The following is a 14,843-nucleotide window of genomic DNA, read 5'->3' as shown; positions in this document are numbered from 1 at the left end:
ATTAAAAAGACTTGTTTTGCAAATTCGTCATTACTAATGGCGATTTGCTACACGGTGGGCCCTTAAATAACGATTTGTTGTTTCTTAGTGGAGGGCACAAGATAGATTATATTTTTCTCCAATCCTTAGAAAGTAGAAGATGGTGGGTTATTACGAGTCATAAGGGGTACCGAGAAGCTTTGGCGTTTCACTAGTGAAAATCCCATTCCATCAAAAGTTATGTAATACATAACTTTGGCCGGTTTCATTGGTGTTATTATGTGTGATAATAAAAGGTTGACAATGCTTTGATATCCGTTATGCTTTTTCAGAAGTTTCCATTACCAATGGCAACTTGGCAGAAATTGCTATTACTAACAACAACTTGTTAGAAGTATTTCTTATCAACGGCAACTTGTCATAAGTTTTCAATGTTAAAGGTAACCGGGCATAAATTTCCAATACTAATGACAACTTGACAAAAATATGGCAGAAGTTGTTGTTACTAACGACAATTTATACATTCTCAATAATTTGAGTCTTACATTCTCTTACATAGTTGCATTCCCTGACCAAACCCTATAAGGTTCCTTCAAGTTGCCGTTACTAACGGAGATTGCATTATTTTTGAAAACTTTTTAACCCCATGCTTAATTGTGAAAAAGATTTCTCAAACATCACCACTTATGAAAAAAACTCAAAATAGTCACTTAAACAATGTATTAGGTTGGACCATAGTCATGCGCCTTAAGTAAGCTTTTGAGGCAACAATTAAGTACTTCAGTCTGCCCGTCAGTCTACATGTGATAAGATGAAGATAAATCCAATTTAATCCCTTAAAACTCTTGCCAAAAATGGCTAGTGAATATAGTATCACAATTTGAAACAATTGTAGAAAAGCAACCGTACCCCTTGTTGTAGCTTTTGTAGGATAGGCTGCAGATTATCATCTAGAGACCAACTATGTTTCATACAATCTAGCAATAGTGGTTCAACAAGGAGATGATCATGGTGTAAACCGTAAAGTAAGTGTTTCTTATACTAACTGTTGTAACATTTTTTCCCCTAAATAAAATTAGTTTACATATGAATAATTATTTATATTAGTATATTTCTACTTTCAAAATTACACAGACAAGCTAGTAGCCCATTTGGTTTTACCCATTCCTTTCAATAAACATGTCTACGGTTCAACCCTTGTTGCCAGCAGTGGCCTTTTTTAATTACAAACTGTTATATTCAAAGTTAGTTGTGAACCGGTTCAGCTTGACAAATTAAACCGGCTATACCACTGAATCCCGGTTGAACCAGTCGGACCAGTCGGTCCGGTCCGGTTTCAAAAACAATGCTAATCAGTGACTGTAAATATTAGTTAGTATTCAAGGGATGAATTGTCTTATTAATGCCTTTAAACTTATTTATAACTTATTTTACATCTCTTTTAAAACTAACAGACTTGTTTTTTTTCCTTTAAGAAACTATGGCACGCAGTTCAACCAGAGGGGGTAGGGGTCAAGATGGTGGTCGAGGTAGCAATCAAGTTAACAGTCATGGGAGTACAGACTATAGGGAACAACAACTACAGAAGCATATCAACTTCTCCATGAGCCTAGTGATGATGAGGATGAACCCATTGCTATAGGCCGGGGAGCGGTCGTCCCACCTCCGATACCTACACCTGAAAATCGCATTTGGATTTGGGTTGAAAATGACGAGTAAGTGTGTGTTTGTGTCTATATGTGTGTGTGTATATATTAATATTCTCCTTTTAGGTGACTACAAAAGTATTATTATTGTTGATTGTGGTGTATTGTTTATATTTTCTAGATTTAATATTCAAAATCGAGTTTCCCGAACTATTGGTAGCATTTTGAAGTTGATGTGGTCGGGTGGGTGGATAGGATGGAAAGATGTTCCTATATTTCATCGCGATCGCATGTTTGAGCGTTTTCAGGTGTATACCTATGTCACATTTGCACATATTATAATAATGCATATAACTTTATAAAGAGTGTAAACATTGTTACTCTTTTTTTTCTTTTTAGAAATACTATCAGTGGGAAGACGAGGAAAAACACTCAATTCACTCTTGTTGGGAGAGGTGCATAAAGGGAAAGTTTCCTAATCTTTTGGGTAAGGCTCGGAAATTTGCCAAGGCTCGTGCACTTAAAAAGGGTATAGAAGTTGGGAAAGATTGGTCAGTCACTATTCCGTTTAAGCCACAATGGATTAGTCAAGATTCCTGGGAAGAACTCGTTAAGGTTTGGAGTACCGGTTCGTGGCAAGACAAGTCTTCTCAAAACAGCAAAAACAGAGAGAAAGCGACAGGTGGTAGACATACTGTTGGCTCAAAAAGCTTTATTACGGTTAGAAAAGAGATGGTAAGAAGTATTAATATGTCATATTTAATACATGGTCCGTTAGTAATGGTTTTTGAACATCAAAAACCGAATCGAACCGTTACTAATGATTTGAATTAACATGTTAGAATTTGAAATACACACACACACACATTTAATACATCACCAGCACTAATTGTTTTTACTAACTTATAAATATGTACTTTGTAGGACCACACATTCAAGCGGCGTGCTAAGTTTGGTGAATTCTGGTTACAAACACACGCAAAGAAGGGGTCAAGACCCTTAGATAAGTTGCCAGTTTGTAGCGAGTTGGCAGATGTTGATTTGGTGGAAGTCGATGATGTGGAAGACATTAATCAAGAGAAAAATGTGGATTGGGTTGACACAAGGGCGGGCGAAGCTTATGTAAGTTTCGTTTACTTTGTAAATCTATGTTTTTCACTAATTAATTATATAATGTTAACGTACTAATTTTTATGTTCTATCTTAGGAATCATATAAGAAACTCATTGTAAAGAAGTATGGAGATGACATTAGCTTACACCCGGAATTTGATATGGAATTGTGGTCAAGTGTTGCGGGGGGGACGAAAAAACGTCGGCTGTACGGGACTAGCAACATAACCGACCCGTATGTCGTGTTGACGGGTGCACCCGCAAAGCCAAATACAGATTCCTTTCCATCGGCGAGAAGTAATAAGGTTTGTATTCTTTTATTAGATAAAAATATACATAGAGTGTGCACTGTGTACAACCTGGAACTAGACCAGTTACATATGGGTCGGTCCGGTGTTTGAAACAAGTTTTATGGGACAAGCTTGTGGGTTTCACTTGCTTGTTTATAAAACTAGACAAGAATGTAGAATATTATATAATTTATATAAGGTTTAATATTAAACAAAGTAGTTAACTTACAAACTGGTCACACATATTTACAAACTAGTAAATTTTTTATCTACAAGAAGAGTTTTTTTTTCTATAGAATATTGAGCGTTAATATAATTACAGGTGCAACAATTGGAGGAAAAAATAGATGAGTTCGAACAGGAAAAAGTAGCAGAGTTGGAACGAGGAAAAGTAGAAAAGCAGGCTATGTTGGAGAAAATTGAAGAAAATGCGAGACTGTTTGCAGAAATGAATGAGAAACTTCAGTTATTGTCACGAAATTAGCAACAAAGCCTTCCACCAACTTAAGATATATAGAAATTTCAATTTGTATTCTATTTTATTTTGGATGATTGGATCTTGAATTACATTTGGATATTTTATGCTAAATTGGTTTAATTTGGATATTTATCTTTATTATGATATTTTATAAAATTTTTATATAATGTTTACATGAAAAAAATAAATAAATATATTAAAAAATAAACAATATACAAAATGCATAGAAAATATGTAGCTAATAACTCATATAATCTGTAGCTAAATGGTGCAAATTTATATAGCTACATTTGTAGCAAAATTCAGTTAAAAATTCGTAGCTAATTTCATAGCAAAAACCATACCAAATTTCTGTAGCTAGATGGTAGCAAAATCTTTAGAAAAATTTCATAGCCAAAACTGTAGCTAAAATTCAGTAGCCAACTCTATAACTAGGTGGTAGCAAAATCTTTAGAAAAATTTTGTAGCCAAATTTGTAGCTAAAATTTGGTAGCAAACTCTGTAGCAACAAAATCCGTAGCAAAATTACATAGTTATAAAATCGTTGCAAAATTCAATAGCTAAAAGTACGTAGCTAAAAAAACGTAGCAAAATTCCGTAACAAATAATTTGTAGCTAAAACTTCGTAGCAAACAAATTTGTAGCAAAATCTGTGACTAATATAGCAAAACGACAACATTTCTTTTGATAGCCAAATTCGTAGCAAAATTCTGATTTCGTAGCAAAATTACGTAGCAAATAAGTTAGCTACGAGACTTGTACTTACGGACCAAATCTGTAGCAAATCCGTAGCAAACACCAGGTTTGCTACAGATTTGCTACAGATTTGGCCGTAACAAATAGCTCTTTTTGTAGTAGTGACCACCAAAATGGTGCTTAGATTGCTTTGCACGTATTTGATGTTGCCTCCGATCACAAGTACTTGATGAAGATCTTATACATGTGAACCTTTATCTTGTCTGTAAACACTAATTAATGTCATCAAAACATAAGCGCTAACTTTTTGATCAAGTGTTTAAACACTTTATTCATTAGCGCTTGAAACACGAATTTAAAGAGCCCTTGATGTGTTCTAAAAGTCATATTTTGAATATCATCCTCGCGCGTGTATGAAAATTTGATGGTATCCCGACCTCAGATCCAACTTACAGAATATCATAGCACCTCCTAAATTATCGAGTAACTTTTCAATTTGAGGTATAGGATAACGATTCTTAACTATGGCTTCATTCAATATTCAACAATAAACATAAAGCCACAAAGGTCCATATATCTTTTTGACAAATATAACCCTTGAGAACTACGGCTTCATGCCAGAATTTCAGTCCCTTTGAGTTTAAACACTTACACCAAACTTGAAATCTTATAGTGAAGTTCCTAAAAGTTCAACATGATAGCAAGTGCCTTGCTTAACCCATTCAAAATTAGAGCACATCAACTCGCGTCATATGCAATTGTGACTTTCATAGTTGGGATGATTTTAAATGACATTGAACTATCTACTATGTAGGGGTATGCATGGAACCGAAAAATTGAACCAAAATAAAAACTAACGGTTCTGTTTTTGTTGTATAAACTGAACTTACGGTTGGGATTTTGCAAGTAATAAAAACCGGAAACCGAATTTATGGATTTTTATTTTAAGTAATTTATTAGAGTTTAATAAATATGTAACTCAAATAATTTAACCCAAAATGTATAATAATCAATTATTTATTAATTAACAACTAGTGTTGTAACCGGCGCAACGCAGTTGGTAAAACCTCAACATTCAAACCGGGTGTTGTCAACACGAATTCGGCCAGTATCGTTTACGCTCGCTATGGTATGGACACCAACGATAAAACCTTAGCGTTAAACCCAAAAAATATATTCGTTAAATTAACATATAAAGGACAAATTATTTAAAAACGACATTTGTTTGGTCATTAAACCGGGCAGTGGTAAAATCCAAGCGTTGTCAATCTCAGGCATTGAGGCGGTAACTGGACACAAGCTCAATCGGTTTCGGTTACGTTCGTTATAATACTGGAGCTAAAAAATGGGAAAATATAAAAATTGAGTGGACCAATGGGGTGGTGTCGGTCGGTAAACTTAGACGTTGGTAAACCCGAGCGTTGAGGCGGTAAGTCTATGCGAATTTGGCTGGTTTCCTTCTCGTTCGTTACGATATCAGAATTAAGACAAACGAAAAACACAAAATGTCCATTCGGTCGACTTCCGTTATGTTCGTTATGATACCGAAATGAAAAAAAAAACGCTATCGACAAGTAAGGTGCTGCAAAGTGGTCTGGTAACCTAGCGAGACCAAACTTCTAAATTATATATGATTTGGCCTAATGTTTTGGATCAATATTTTTTATCGTCTAAAATTTTCAAACTCAAATGAAAAAAAAATAAAAAAAATCAAAGCCATACAAAATCCAAACTGGAAAAGCAAAAACTGAAACAACCAAAGTTTTGAAAAAAATTAAAGAATAATGCCGGAAATCTCAATGTCTCAAGTTCGAATTCAATCACAACCAGGTTTTACTACAATGGGCCTTTGGGAAGCGGGTTTTCCCTGAAGGAGGAGATGGTGGGCGGGCATAGAGGTCACATGTTAATATTTTATCATTGGGTTACCCCGGGTTGAGCTTTATTCGTTGACCGTTCAAATTAATTTTTATAATTGCATTTTAGATGAAAATCAATAAGCCCAGATAAAAAACCTGTGGTCCAAGTATTATGGGCTCAGTTTGTGCCAAGCGAAAAAAATTTATGGGCTCAGTGTCAAAACGCTCAAAATAAAAATATTAATCAAAAGACCTTAAATAAATTGCATTCTGATGTCGTGTGTTAGTGTTACTAGAAAAACACAACCTGAATAAAAAGTTATAATTAGTAATAATAATAAAAATTTATGGATTATTAAACGATAACTTGAGATATTATACGACTGAAATTACATATAATTTATTAATTATAAGCTGTTATATTTAATAGGTGAAATAAGAAAAGTGAGAGATTGATTTTGAGCTCACAAAATTAGGACACGTGACCTAACATTTTTAAATTTATTAGGTATAAGTTTCTGATAATTGTCTTCTTATATAATATAGTATTATAGTTGGTTGATGTCATAATATGGTATTAGTTTTTTTCCCTTAAACGATCACACACACTTGCTAATTCTACATCAGCTAAAATCCACATAAACACCCGTAATGAAGTTTGAACCATCACCACCAGATTGCATAAAATTCACTCACTGAATCAAAGGCCTCTTGACTAGGGGTGTAAAACGGGTCAGACTCGTGAGATCCAAACCGTACCCATTAAATGTTGTATATTTGGAACCTCCGACTCGACCCTATTGTAAATAATTGAGTTTGATTGGTTCGGTCTCGTGAACCTTACTTGGTTTATGTAAAGAGAAAATTGTCAGACTCGCGAGACCCAGACCCGACCCGACCCGACCCGGACCCATTTAGCGGTATTATCAGAACCTATGACCGACCCCATTAGGGGTCTTACCTAGTTTATGCTCACCTCTACTCTTGGTTAATATGGTATTAGTTACATTACTTTTTTTGTTCTTTAATGTTTGATGATGCTTATACGTTCCTTAAAAAACTTTAACTCAGGCCCATTCACGTTGGTTATTTTCGGGTCAAGCTAGATCATGTCTCAGATTATCTCAGGTCTTGGGTCGTGTTCAGTCTTTAGATGCTACTAAAAGTCATCAGGCGTTCCTCTATGGGCGTCATTGATGAGAAAGTTGGGCGCCTTTGGGCGCGGACAACCACCAAGGGGCGCCCTTGGTGGTGGGACATGGTGATGAAGGACCGGGCGCAGTGATGGAGGGTTGTGGGCTCTATCTCTCTCCATCTCTCAGACACAGATACATACATATGCATATATATGGGCGCCCAAGAGGCATTAAACCATATCGGTGTATTATAGGTTGGGGTTTCGATGTCTTCAATGTTTACGTAACGCTGACGTGCCAACGTGGAAGGGCATCGATGCCCTCACCATAATAGAGGATAGTCTCATTACCATAAACCCCAATTATTATTATTAAACATGTTTATATTGATAATTAAAAAAGTGTCACGTTTAATTACGCGTTAAACGTGTAAAAATACATATCACGAGGCATTTGTTGGGTTTAACAATTGCATTACACGTATTAATTAATAAAGCGACACGTTCGTTGCATAATCCTGAAATCACGCCACCTATATCAGCCGCCCATTTTTCATACGACATATATTTGTATTCATATTTGTTCATTTAAAAAAATCAGCATGTTCGTCTTCATTTAGGTTCGTTCGTTAAAAATTTAAAAAATAAAATTTTTTAAATTTTTATATTTTACTTTATTAGAATAGGTAGATATATATATATATTGTTTTAATTATTATTTTTTTATATTTTTGACCATTTGAAAACGGTAATAATAATAAAATAATATAATAATAATAATAATAATAATAATAATAATAAATGAAACAACACCCTAGAGGCTTCCCACTCGTATACATACACACCTACTCCACCCATCTGTTCTGAACCGACCTAGCAATGGCGGAACAAGGAGAAGAGGTGATTCTACTTGACTTCTGGGCAAGCATGTTCGGCATGAGGGTCAGGATAGCTTTAGCCGAAAAGGGTATTCGTTACGAGTACAGAGAGCAAGATCTGAGGAACAAAAGCCAGCTTCTTTTGGACTCCAACCCGGTTCACAAGAAGATACCGGTTCTTATCCATAACGGCAAACCGATATGTGAGTCTAGTATCATCGTTGAATATATAGATGAGGTTTGGAACAATAACATTAAGGCTCCGTTGTTTCCTTCGGATTGTTATGGTAAAGCTCGTGCTAGGTTTTGGGCCGACTTCGTTGACAAGAAGGTAATCAATTATTATTATTATTATTATTAGTTTTTACTATTTATGGTGGTGGAATAGTACTTGCAAGAAAGAGTTTGATTTTGGGTGTCTCAGATTGAACAAACCGACAAAATAATTTCTATTTATAGGAGTTGGGGTCTGATTATAAATGAGCAGTACCCGAGTTTGACTAGGCTTTAGCTCGATGGCTTGTACTAAGCTATATTTTATTTTCTATAGAGGTGTAAACGAGCTGTTTGCTTACATCTGAATGGAAGATTCATTCTCATTGTAACTTCAGACTGTTTGGTTTTTTAAACTGAAAAATATCTAAATGGTTAAAATTAAGTCTGAATCTTTCAGACAAATTGTTGTTGCCGAATGGGACATTTAGATCTGACTCATTCAGATCTGATTTAACCAAACAGCCCCTAAGTTGATCCTGAGCTTGACCTGAGCTCGTTTTAACTTACGAGAGCTTGAGCTTAGCTCATTTGAACTCTTTTTCTAAAGCTTGAGTTTAACACATGAGTTGGTTTTACAAGCTTGGGTTTGGCTCCTTTACTAATATTTAATTATATAAGTTTTCAATAACTATTATTATATATTTTTGGGAAAAACGTTAAACGAGTCAAAGCTAATTGGTTTGATCTCGGCTATGCAGTATCTAATTAATACATAGAAGTTCAATAAATAAATAAGCTTTAATTGAGGATCGGGAATCAAGATCGGACTGAACTCGAAATTCCTCACTTGTTTCGAGCCTTTGCTCATTTGCACCCCTAATCAAACTAGCTATCAAAGTGCTGTTCTAGAGCTTGTGACTTGTTTTTCAAGCTCGGGCCCAACACGTTTATTATTTGTTAACTATTTTTATATATTATTATTATTATATTGGGCTTGTTTGGCTACCGAGCGGGTTCGAGCACGGTAAGTGAATCTCGGGCTTAGACTCATTTATTGAATAGACTTATTTTCAGGCTCGGCTCAATTTGTACCTTTTGTGAGCCGGTCTCGAGCAACTTACGAGCAACTTGGCTCATTTAGACATATAGGTAAAGAACTAAAGATGATTACAAAGGAAAACCTAATCAGAATACAATTAGGGTAATTACATAGACAATTACAAACTTACACTATCTCCTGACTAATATATGGTAACAAAATTGTATAATTCTTGTGTATGAAAATGCAGTTTTACCTTTGTGGGAGAAAGTTGTACACAACAAAAGGTGAAGAACATGAAGCAGCAAGGAGTGAGTTCATAGAATGCCTTAAATTGCTTGAAGGAGAGCTTGGTGACAAACCTTACTTTGGAGGTGAAAGTTTAGGGTTCCTTGATATATCTTTCATCCCATTTTATTCATGGTTTCAAGCCTACGAGACCTACGGGAACTTCAACTTTGAGCAAGAGTGTCCAAAGTTGTTCACGTGGGCTAAACGCTGCATCCGGGAAAACGAGAGTGTGTCCAAGACTCTTCCTGAAATGCCAAAGGTCTTTGAGTTTGTTCAGCATTTGAGGAAGCGGTTCGGACTTGATGACTAGAAGTTGCAGAAAGATACTTAGATGTGTCTTTTCTGTAGATTAATAAAGATTGTTGCAATTGCAAGTTACAATCCTTGTTGTATTTTTATTTTTCAGTGCGTTTGTTTTTAGACATTCATTGTGTTGGTTGATTACACCTTCTTTATTTTGTTGGGTTGGTTTGGTTACTATCCGTGACCGTGGGAAGGGGATGCTGCCTAGTCTCCACTACGACTCAAAATTTCTTTTTGAAGTATTTAGCCTTGTTCGAATAAGTCGTATAAACCTGAATTCTAGAGGTGCACAAATTGGGTTTTTTAAATACCCGGGTTCGGGCATGGAACCGGGTATTAGTAATAATCGGGTCGGGTTCGGGTCGGGTTTTTTTACACCTCTACCGAATTCGACTCGAATTCGAAAACCTTATTAGAATTGGCTAATTCCAACTTTCATTCAAAGTCGAGGCGAATTTGAATATGGTCCCAAACCTTCAAATTGAATAACTCGAAATTCGACTTATTTAACTCGATAACACTCCTAATTTACGTGACATCGTTTTCACTATCACTTGATATAACACATCATCTTACACTTGATATAACACATCATCTTACGAGAAGTGAGTTTGACGAATGAGAAATTAGATTAAAAAAAGTTAAATTTCTTAGGTACACAAAATCCGTTATGTTTGAAAATGAACAAACAAAAATTATTAATGTACATACATCTGTCACAAACACAAAGGACAAACATAACAAGATGGTAATCTTGTTTCTGAATTCAAGTCCACACATCATATATCCACACTTTCCCTATGATATCAACAATCTCGGTCGACGCCTACGTCTACGCCTATGCAAACACTCGGTGAATATGACCATGAACCCAACAATGGCTAAACAAGAACAACTTATTCTACTTGATTACTGGACCAGCATATATGGTATGCGGGTCAAGATCGCTCTTGCTGAAAAGGGTCTATCTTACGAGTACAAAGAAGAAGACTTGAGGAACAAGAGCCAGCTTCTACTGGACTCCAACCCCATTCACAAGCAGATCCCGGTTCTCATCCACAACGGCAAACCCATCTGTGAATCTAGTATCATTGTCGAATATATCGATGAAGTTTGGAACCATAAAGCTCCATTGTTCCCTTCTGATAATTATGCCAAGGCTCGTGCTAAGTTTTGGGCCGACTTCATTGACAAGAAGGTAAGTTTGACTTATCTTGATTGTTCGTCTTTGGATTCTTGTTGATTTGAACAAGATTATTACCAAGAGTTTCATTAATGATGTCTAACATCATTTCAAGAAAAAAAAAAACATTCTTAACGACTGAGCTTGGCTCGGCTCGTTTACAAATAAACCGTTTTTTAGTGTAAGTTTCTTGAACAACTCTAAGTTGAAGTATGGGCCAAAAACCATAATGGGCTTGATTGGTGTGGATTGAAGCCTAATTGACTAGAGCCTAAAGCACGTATACTCCACAACTATGCATGCCTGCGTGCTTGCGGTCATTGACCGTATCCGAGATTTCGAGTGACCAAGACGAGTATGGAAAATTGGCCTTTTATAATTTCTTTTCAAAAGATTAATAATAATTATAATATAGCAATAAACAAAACAAAGTTATTGCAGCAATAACGTACACAAATAAAAATTATTTATCAATTGCTGAGCGCAGATTATCTATCAATTAACTGGAACTATTAAAACTTAGGCCTAATTATTAATTAAACAAGAAACTGTTAGGCCAGATTTTTCACTAATTTATTAGAAATTAGAAGAGCTCAAATCCATTATTTATGTTTATGTTTGAGCTTATGAATACCCTTTATATAAACCTAGGCCTTATATAAACACAAACTATGTTTGTATACATTTAAATTTTTATAAAATTTATGTGCCCTCCTCCGGAATTGGGCCCGCCACGGTGGCTGAGCCCTGCATGAGGTGATAGCCGGGCCTGCAAGGGTAATACTTATATGGTGGCCCAAGCCCCCTCGCACGTTTTCATACAAGCTTCGCCATTGGGTTGTGCCGTTGTCTCTTGTTAATTAGAATCGATGACTGCATGATTCACCGCTAAATAATACCAGTAGATATGATATTTTGTTTTCATCTCTTGAATTTGTAATCTTTTGTGTAAGTTTACATACAAACAATGTATGCAGCTATACCAAATTGGAATGAATTTGTACACAACAAAAGGTGAAAAACATGAAACATCAAGGAAAGAGTTCATGGACTGCCTTAAATTGCTTGAAGGAGAGCTTGGAGACAAACCTTACTTTGGTGGTGAAAGTTTTGGGTACCTTGATGTATCTTTAATCCCATTTTATTCATGGTTTCAAGCCTATGAAACATATGGCAACTTCAACTTTGACCATGAGTGCCCGAAATTGATCGCGTGGGCTAAACGATGCATTCAAAACAAAGAAAGTGTGTCTAACTCTCTCCCAGCCTTGCCAAAAATATTCGGCTTCGTTCAATACATGCGTAAAAAGTATGGAGTCGAGGAATAGAACTTATAATATACAAAAAAAATTTCTATTTGTATACATATATAAACAATTCTTTGTCCAAAGTTGTTCGCGTGGGCTAAACGGTGCATCCGGGACAACAAGAGTGTGTCCAAGACTCTTGCTGAGATGCCAAAAGTCTTTGGCTTTGTTCAGCATTTGAGGAAGAGGTTCGGACTTGATGACTAGAAGTTTGCAGATAGATACTTAGATGTGTCTTTTTGAAAATTAATAAAGACTGTTGCACTTGCAAGTTACAATCCTTGATGTATTTTCAGTGTGTTTGATTTTAGACATTCAATGGGTTGCTTGATTACAGTTACTTTATTTTGTGATGATACATCTCAGAAACACTGTTCTGTTTTAATTTGAGTGATGTCATTCTATAGAGTTAATGTTATCTAATAGTTATATAAAATAGGAATATATTATGTATTATTAAGACAGTATATTTGTATATCAATAGGAGATTATCTTTGTCAACCCTATATAAGGTAAAGGGATATTGTATTAATGAGAAGGGAACGATTTCTGGATCCAATATTATCTTTCATGGTTAGATGTGTTTTCTATTTGTATACATATATGATATATAAACATTGTTGCACTTTACAACTGTAACCATGTAACGTATGTATATTCGAGATTTAAATCTATTGACCGGAATATGATCACAGGGTTCTGGTTGTAGAAAGCTTGGAATTAATTTTCAGGACTTTATTCACAGGCATCCTTCTTTAACTTGTAGTTATTATATTATATGCAACTATATATGTACACTTGTAATTAATGGCTGGATCAATAATGGCATGTTGTATATACTAAATTTTATCCAAGTCAAAATAGCTGAAACTGGTCAATCGTTTACACGAGTCGAAATGTTAAAACAGATCGAGTTGGGTTGACTCACAAGCTCTTTCTATAAGTTTTTGTATATACTTAACATGTTATTAATTAATTACCAAAACAAACAAGTTACGATGACAATTTTTTTTTTACTTAAAACACGTTCCAAATCATCATATTCATAGTAGACGAAAAATTACCTATAGCATAACCGAAGAGGTAATAATCATCAAAAGAACAACAACACATAATTTTGGTAGATGCTTGCCTGCAAGGACTTACATAATTGAACTTAAAACATCATGGATATTGGGTTTAATTTAACACCCTTTCTTTTAGCTGAAGCCAGAGTACATTAATATTGTTACGGTAAAAATGAAAGGTTTTCATAGCTCAAATCAATGACTATACGATCGCTGTTTTTAAGTACCAGATTAACTGTTCATTGTTGGTCGATTCTGAGAAGAATCGGGTATATGATTGCACTCTTGTTATGCCAGTGTTGCGTTTAACTAACATCCGAACATAATAAAATTTTTCTTAAGGTCCTAGTCCTCCTAAGGCTAAAGGGGTTCATAGTTGAAAAACACAGTAATTCCTGAGTACTGGTTTGCCCCTCTAGGATGCTGAGGATCTCATGCATGGCTGGGTAGGCCTCAAGTCACGTGATTCATTTGTGCATAAGAAGCTCACTTTTAGATAAATCCTCAATGCTTCTTCTGATGGATAATTAGACCCTAAGTTTGGATCAAGTAGATCAAGCAGACGTCCTTTTTCTTGCAAATGATATGCCTGCGGAACAAACAACCAAATATTAGAGTTTGAAATTTGTGTCATGTGGTTGTTAATGGAAATTGGGTTCTTGAATAAAATATCTGTTGAAATCTACTGATCCTAAAAACTACATTCAAATGTCCTTATGTTTTGTTTGGACTTGTAATAAGATGACTAGATGTTTGGATCACTTTAAGACATTTAGATTTTGCTCACCCAATCAACAAGGTAGGCTAATTCGTTGGCCTTCCGGTCAGTGTTTTTTCCAGTGACAATTTCTAGTGCCACGGTTCCTAAGCTATAAACGTCTTCGGCGATAATCAACAGATCGCGCATGGTATAATCCGGAGTCAGATAGCCCCTTAAGAATCAAGAAACAAATGGATAAATGTTAGAAGTTAGAAATACTTAAGCATTAGTTATTCACATGCAAAGTTACTTGCAAATGAACCAATTTTGGATGTACATTGGGTTTGCAAATTGCCATCGAGGATTAATACTTACATATATGTCATTGCAATCACACTTCTTTGCTTTTCTCAAATATCTTTCAGTAGATATATATACAGAGAGAGAGAGAGATAGAAAGAAATAAATGAATAGCACATCATGTGGTAATAAACTCGATTGTTGAAATTAACTACTATGACAGATCATGTGGTAATAAGTTCCATTGTTGAAATTGGTGAGAGCATTTATTTAGGTCACGTCAAGTGGGTTGATTATAGTTAGGGCCATGCCATGGGCGGATCTATGAGGGGACCAGGGTGTGCCCGGGATACCCCTTAACTTT

At 35.4% G+C, this 14,843-nt stretch overlaps 3 protein-coding genes and 1 long non-coding RNA gene across 5 annotated transcripts; all 4 read left to right on the top strand.

The window, feature by feature from the left end:
- Positions 1-1,454: 1,454 nt before the first annotated feature.
- On the top strand, positions 1,455-3,583 carry LOC143585336 (uncharacterized). 2 transcript variants are annotated; one of them, XM_077067153.1, is made up of 6 exons: positions 1,455-1,694; positions 1,807-1,933; positions 2,025-2,360; positions 2,550-2,747; positions 2,833-3,042; positions 3,350-3,583. In XM_077067153.1, exons 2-6 carry the CDS (start codon positions 1,859-1,861, stop codon positions 3,509-3,511), a joined length of 981 nt encoding a protein of 326 aa, XP_076923268.1. In that variant the 5' UTR covers positions 1,455-1,694; positions 1,807-1,858; the 3' UTR covers positions 3,512-3,583. The 2 variants fall into 2 exon arrangements, with proteins under 2 accessions (XP_076923268.1, XP_076923266.1); XM_077067151.1 differs by lacking the exon at positions 1,455-1,694 and having other exon boundaries at positions 1,724-1,933.
- A 4,480-nt stretch (positions 3,584-8,063) lies between these two features.
- Positions 8,064-10,067, top strand: LOC143587167 (putative glutathione S-transferase parC). The gene is made up of 2 exons (XM_077068537.1): positions 8,064-8,404; positions 9,579-10,067. Exons 1-2 carry the CDS (start codon positions 8,075-8,077, stop codon positions 9,927-9,929), a joined length of 681 nt encoding a protein of 226 aa, XP_076924652.1. The 5' UTR covers positions 8,064-8,074; the 3' UTR covers positions 9,930-10,067.
- A 497-nt stretch (positions 10,068-10,564) lies between these two features.
- On the top strand, positions 10,565-12,447 carry LOC143587157 (putative glutathione S-transferase). Its single transcript, XM_077068531.1, has 2 exons — positions 10,565-11,120; positions 12,083-12,447. Exons 1-2 carry the CDS (start codon positions 10,593-10,595, stop codon positions 12,431-12,433), a joined length of 879 nt encoding a protein of 292 aa, XP_076924646.1. The 5' UTR covers positions 10,565-10,592; the 3' UTR covers positions 12,434-12,447.
- Positions 12,448-12,464: 17 nt separating this feature from the next.
- LOC143587151 (uncharacterized) lies at positions 12,465-12,777 on the top strand. Its single transcript, XR_013144830.1, has 2 exons — positions 12,465-12,568; positions 12,601-12,777. It is a non-coding gene; the product is annotated as an uncharacterized LOC143587151 (long non-coding RNA).
- The last annotated feature ends 2,066 nt before the right edge of the window (positions 12,778-14,843 follow it).

This window comes from Bidens hawaiensis, unplaced genomic scaffold, assembly GCF_021521415.1.
Source record: "Bidens hawaiensis isolate Kalapana, Puna unplaced genomic scaffold, B.hawaiensis_p1.1 tig00001575_1, whole genome shotgun sequence".
NCBI lineage: Eukaryota > Viridiplantae > Streptophyta > Magnoliopsida > Asterales > Asteraceae > Bidens > Bidens hawaiensis.
Note: the sequence above shows the minus strand (reverse complement) of the source record. Positions and strands in the feature narration are given on the sequence as shown.